This window comes from Silene latifolia, chromosome 9 (genome assembly GCF_048544455.1).
Source record: "Silene latifolia isolate original U9 population chromosome 9, ASM4854445v1, whole genome shotgun sequence".
NCBI lineage: Eukaryota > Viridiplantae > Streptophyta > Magnoliopsida > Caryophyllales > Caryophyllaceae > Silene > Silene latifolia.
In genome coordinates this window covers 11,397,725-11,403,370 of record NC_133534.1, presented here as the reverse complement: position 1 = coordinate 11,403,370, position 5,646 = coordinate 11,397,725, and the positions used below count along the sequence as shown (strand labels likewise).

The 5,646-nt window shown below is 37.7% G+C and overlaps 1 protein-coding gene across 1 annotated transcript; it reads right to left on the bottom strand.

The window, feature by feature from the left end:
* Nucleotides 1-289: 289 nt before the first annotated feature.
* Nucleotides 290-5,178, bottom strand: LOC141599108 (prohibitin-3, mitochondrial-like). The gene is made up of 3 exons (XM_074419015.1): nucleotides 4,528-5,178; nucleotides 938-1,298; nucleotides 290-595 (listed from the first exon to the last, which is right to left on the bottom strand). The coding sequence occupies exons 1-2, from the start codon at nucleotides 5,013-5,015 to the stop codon at nucleotides 944-946; spliced, it is 843 nt and encodes a 280-aa protein (XP_074275116.1). The 5' UTR covers nucleotides 5,016-5,178; the 3' UTR covers nucleotides 290-595; nucleotides 938-943.
* Between the last annotated feature and the right edge of the window lie 468 nt (nucleotides 5,179-5,646).

Below are 5,646 nucleotides of genomic sequence, written 5' to 3'. Positions count from 1 at the left end.
AACAAAACATCCCGTGAATTTCACGGGCCACAAAACTAGTTTGCCCTAAAAATTCTACTTCAGTCTCTTTATTGTTTGATTCCTCAAAATGTTTGTATAAACGAAATCTTTGTTGGTTGCCTTATTGCTCTTAACTTGTGCATAATGATATGTAAATCCGGAACTCTTATGTTATTGCTGTCATAGGACTTTTCCGTTGATATAGCTATTTGAATATCTTATTTTTGTCTCTTTTTAGAAATCAAACATAAACAGTCGCAAGTCTCGCAACAACCTGATCTAGGATAGACAACGACAAACTCACCTATTACTTCATAAGTCATAACCGCTTAGCGTAACACGAAACTTACAGAAAACTACAAAGATGATGAATGCACTCCGAATACTTGCAACATCACTTTGAATATAACTACAATTACTACAAGTGAATATAGCCACAATAAACACAGGATGGAACAAGGATAAGCATACACATGCACAAATTGTTAGAAAACTTGTTATCTACTCAAAATTTCGACTACTTGACTGCTTTAGTAATTCCGCCAGCTACCAACTTAAGGCATCAGTTTTACTTTGGACAAACTTTGATCAATTCCTGTAAACATCGAAACAGAAGCAAGTTAGAATCATTGCACTCCTCTGTATTTCATTTTGTATTCAGCATTCCTCGTTTTCTAATGAGAGTTACCCTAAAATCTCGTAGCAACATCGGTTAAGAACAAGTTAAGTGAGAAATCGCTCCCCTACGACACCAAGAAACTGGGCTGTACCCAACCTCGGATCTGGAATCTAACAGAGGAAGGTTCTCACCCTGTCCCTCCCACATACCTCTTTCAAAGACGAGAGTAGAAAAACGATAGGCATCGAAAAGGAAGAAATACCCCAACACCAGTGAACAGGTCAAATAAGTCGAAAATGTAATGTAAAGCTCCCTTACCATCTCCTAGCAAGCACCCGGCATGCCCATAATCATGCTCATTGCCTCCGGGACATAAGTGACGTGAGGACTCCTAGCCATAGTAGCAGCATTCTCCTTCATAGCTTCAATCTTTCTTAGTTCTATAAGGCTCATTCCAGCTGATGCAGTTGCCTCAGAAATCAACTTGGCAGCCTCGCTTTCTCCTTCAGCCCTGATAACTGCTGCTAGCTTCTCCTGCTCACACTTCATGATCACATACTCGGACCTGTCAGCCTCTTGTTGTGCTACTAGCCTATTCTGAACAGCTTTTGAAAATACATTTCCATATACGAGGTGAATGATAGCGACATCATCTAGCATAATATAGAAATCCTTTGCCCTGCTCATACATGTAATGTAAAATAACATATCACATATATATACATCGTCCCCACGATAGAAAGTAACAGAGAAGTATAGTCAGCCAAAATCAAAGGCATTTCACTAAAGATAGAACCCTGAATTTCACTTATAGACAGCTAATATCATAGACAGACAGAACTGATCAAAGTAATTGTTCCTCTAGTACACGGCTATAATAGCGCGCAATTAGAATAAAACTCGAGTCTGGGATCCAATAAAGAAAGCACAAAACGGCCCACTGATACTAGACACAAATCTATCCTGGAATCAGGGAATATATCATTATATGAATAATTGCATCTAAAAGGAATCAAACAACACTCAACTTGGCAATCCACTTTCTGTCATAACCAAATTTTGTGCGAGTTCCATTGCATTTACAAAGCAAATCCTAGCATCCATATTTAAACTTTAAACATATCCAAATCACCATCACCACCTCTATCAAAGTGTGTTACATGAGTTACATTTGCATCGTGAATGCAGATTCACAGTCATCAACTTTTTATGAATCACAACCACCTCTAAGTGTGTTTCATGAGTTAATGTCCACTTAAATCATTGAACAACCCCACATAATCAATGCCTTCTCAATCTAACATCCTTAACTAATAAAATAGTTCATGGTATATTTACGGAGTAGAAGTTGTATTGAAAATTCTCCTCACCTATGAATAGTGCCCAAAAATCAAGCGTTAATAATTCCATGGAACATACTCCCTTTATCCCAATCATTTGTTTACTTCTTTCATTATTTGTGATTGGAATTTAATCAAGGCACACACATGATAGGGGCGGAGGGACTAAGGAGTATGAAATCTCACCTATATCATACCCTAAAATCCTCAGACACTAGATGGTACATCCTCAGAAAATCAATATTAGCAAGCTAATAAATAAAACAGATTATTAGAGAATTTAAATCCCTCAATGGCGTCCACTTGTCTTCCTCAGTTTTCTGCCTTTTCAATCCACACCCTCCCCCTCCAAATCCTTCCATCCAAACATAGCGAAGTAACTGCATAAGTATCAAGTCATCTAGCAAAATGTGTATTGTACTGCCAATTTAACCGATAGTCGAAAGGCCATACTCTATATACAGAGAAAGCCATCCTCAAGCAGAATCAGAAACTGCATTGCATCAGAAATCAAACTAAACAACCCAGAAGTCACGCGTAACTTGCTATTGCTTGATTGGCATTTCGACATGCTGAACTACGTTCTAGTTCTAGAACAAAACAATTACCTTGCGTCAACAATCATAACAATCTTGTTAAAAACCAGTAACAGCAAACGACAATAGCATCTACATTGCTAAATTACCGTATCAAATCACCATGAAACAATAATATAACATCATCAGACAATATAAAAGTGTGTTGCATATCTTCCCGCCCCTCCAAATCCCCTTAACACCATTTTCCCAAACAAAACTAATGAATTTGTCCCCTCCTTTTCACTCCCTCCCTTGCCCTCCGAATCCTTCCATCCAAACACAGCGGAGTAACTGCGTAAGTATCAACCCCTCTAACAAAAAGAGTACTGTCAAATGTCAATACTCAATATAACCCATAGCCAAAAGGCCCGAAGCATCTAATAGTAGTGCCAACATAAAGAATACAGTAACCTAACAACCTCAACCAAAACAAGGTTGTTGACTTCATGGCTTTTATTGGACATTCATACAGGGGCGGATTTGGGGGGGGGGGGGGGGAAAGTGAGGGCACGTGACCCAAAAAAAAAAAAAAAAAAAAAAAACGATAAACACAATACAAACCACACAATCAGCAAACCAAAATAGAACGCAAAACCAATTTCTCACTGACGATAGGCACAACCCACTGTCCACACCACACATCTGCCGTCCTGCCGCCAGCCGCCGGCCTGGTATTTCCTCCTGCCGTCAACGGTCACCGGCTGACCATCCCCCCGTCGCAGCGTCGCGGTACAGTGAGCCAGGTATGTGTTCTCAGTTCTTACTTCTTATAATCTTATTAATTCGATTAATTTGTTGTTGATTGTTGATTAATTCGATTAATTTGTTCTTATTAGTTATTAGTTTTGATTAATTTGTTCTCCAAATTCAATTAATTTGTTCTTATTAGTTTGATTAAGTTGTTCCCCAAACCCTAGATCCCAAATTTGTGAGTTAGTGACTATAAATGGTTGACAATTGAATTAGATATATACTGAAGTTGCGATTAGCTTCTGATTGCTATGAATTAAAGAAACCAAGGAAATACAAGTGCTTAATGACCTACGGAGTACATATCAAAACAGTACACTGCTTAGAATTTGTTATTTGTTTCATTGTTTGTAGATTGAATCAACGAAAATGAATAGCTTACAAAAATTGTGGAGTCGGAAGTCACAAAAAACTACATCGTCCTCTTCTCCGTTGTCATTAGAACCTCAATGAAGTATGTGAAGAATTATTTGCGAAATAGTATGAGCGATGAACTATTAGATAATTGTTTAGTGACTTATATTGAGAGAGATTTTTTTTCACAAGTTAGTGATGATGATGTTATTAGGCGTTTTCAAGATATGAATCCTCGTCGGATGGCTTTAGATTTTTCTTAGATTTTTCCTTTGTAATTTATTATGTATTGACGATATTTAAATTTTAATGTATAAATGTTGTCCGAAATTTTTTTTTCTTACTGTGCCCCCCCTTACCCAAATCCTGGATCCGCCACTGCATTCATGTCCAACTTTTTCGAGGTGGTTTTAAAGCCGGTGGCTTCAACTTACTCACTCTTTCGAAAGGATGAGATAAGTTGGTGAGGATCAACCTAATTTTCTTACCTTATTAAAAAAAAAACATGTAATTGTTGACAGTGAAAGCCCTCCCTACTCAAAAGAGGACCTACATACTGCCTCCGAAATGACAAGTGGAGCAAATTGTGTGTGAATGATCAAATTACTCATCAAGTTCATTCTTAAAATAGCAAGAACAATTGATTGAGACACCCAAAATAGGATAGGATAACAAATGATGACAGAGACATACCATTACATAAAAAATCGGGCACGACAATCTACATCAACCGTCCTAACAATATCGCATCAAATCACCATCAAACAATAATATAGCATCATCAGACAAATATATCAGTGACTAGCACACAAACTATAACAAATATTCATGTCATTTTCATACGTTTGTTCAAAATAATCGAGTAATAGCGAAATCAGAAAGCTACCTCTTGGTCAAGCGATCCCTAACAAGAGCAGAAAACCGAGGTCTCGCAGTAATCAATTGATCAGCATTAAATTGAGCAACAACAGCCTTCAGAACTTCATTACCAATACTATGCAAAACCTTCTCATCATACTCAGTACCAAGATGCTGGAAAATCACAGCAAGCTTCCGTTCATCAGGACGAGACAAAACCCGAAGCGTAATATTAACCATTTGAAGATCCTTGGTTTGACAAATGATGGAAAACTGATGTGGACGAGTGCGAATATCGAAGATATACGGCTTCTGAAGCCATGGCACAAGAAAGTGAGTCCCTTCGCCAACGGTTTCCTCGAGAACACCGCGAAAATGGTCGAAAATTACGGCTTTTTCGCCGCCGTCGACGGTGAAGAGAGAGGAATTGATCAAGGTGACGCCGATTCCGACGCCGATTGCTCTGAGCGCGATGTTTTTGAGGAGGGAGACGGCTTGTTGTGCGTTATCCGCCATTGTTGAAGGTTTTCAAGGTTTTAGGTTTAGGGTTTAGACTTTAGAGGAAAGAAATTGGGAGAAATGTGATCTGATTTTCTGGGGTTATGTTTCTTGAATTGTAAGGTATCTTTTTTTTTCTTTTTTTTTTTTGGTGAAAAAATTGTAAGGTATCTTGCCGAAGGGGAAACTTGGCTCAGGTGGGTTTGCGCCTTTACGGGTCTTTTTTTTTCTTTCTTTTTGTCTTGCTTTAGACGGGTCATTAAGACGAGATTCTGTAACCATTTTATAGCCAAATGTGACCAATATTGAAAAACAAGTTACCGTAAAATGTACTACGACTAATCTGCTATATATATATATGCCTCTATCAGTGTGGTTACATTTAATCATAAAATAGTCACATATGCCTGTTTGAAGCTTCAGACGAAAAGTAATCGCCTGAAATAAAAATTTGCGATTTGTTTTTATTTAGTAGGTTTCTTAAGACAATTAAATTTGTATTAAAGCGATTATATTACTTCGCGTTTAGATAAATGAGACATGATTTTTGTTAAATACTAGGCATTTTGCATTTGTTTCGTCTCTCAATTTGACCGTTTTAAATTTTCGACGGAGTACCAAGCATGAATTTGTGATTTTCATTTGTTTT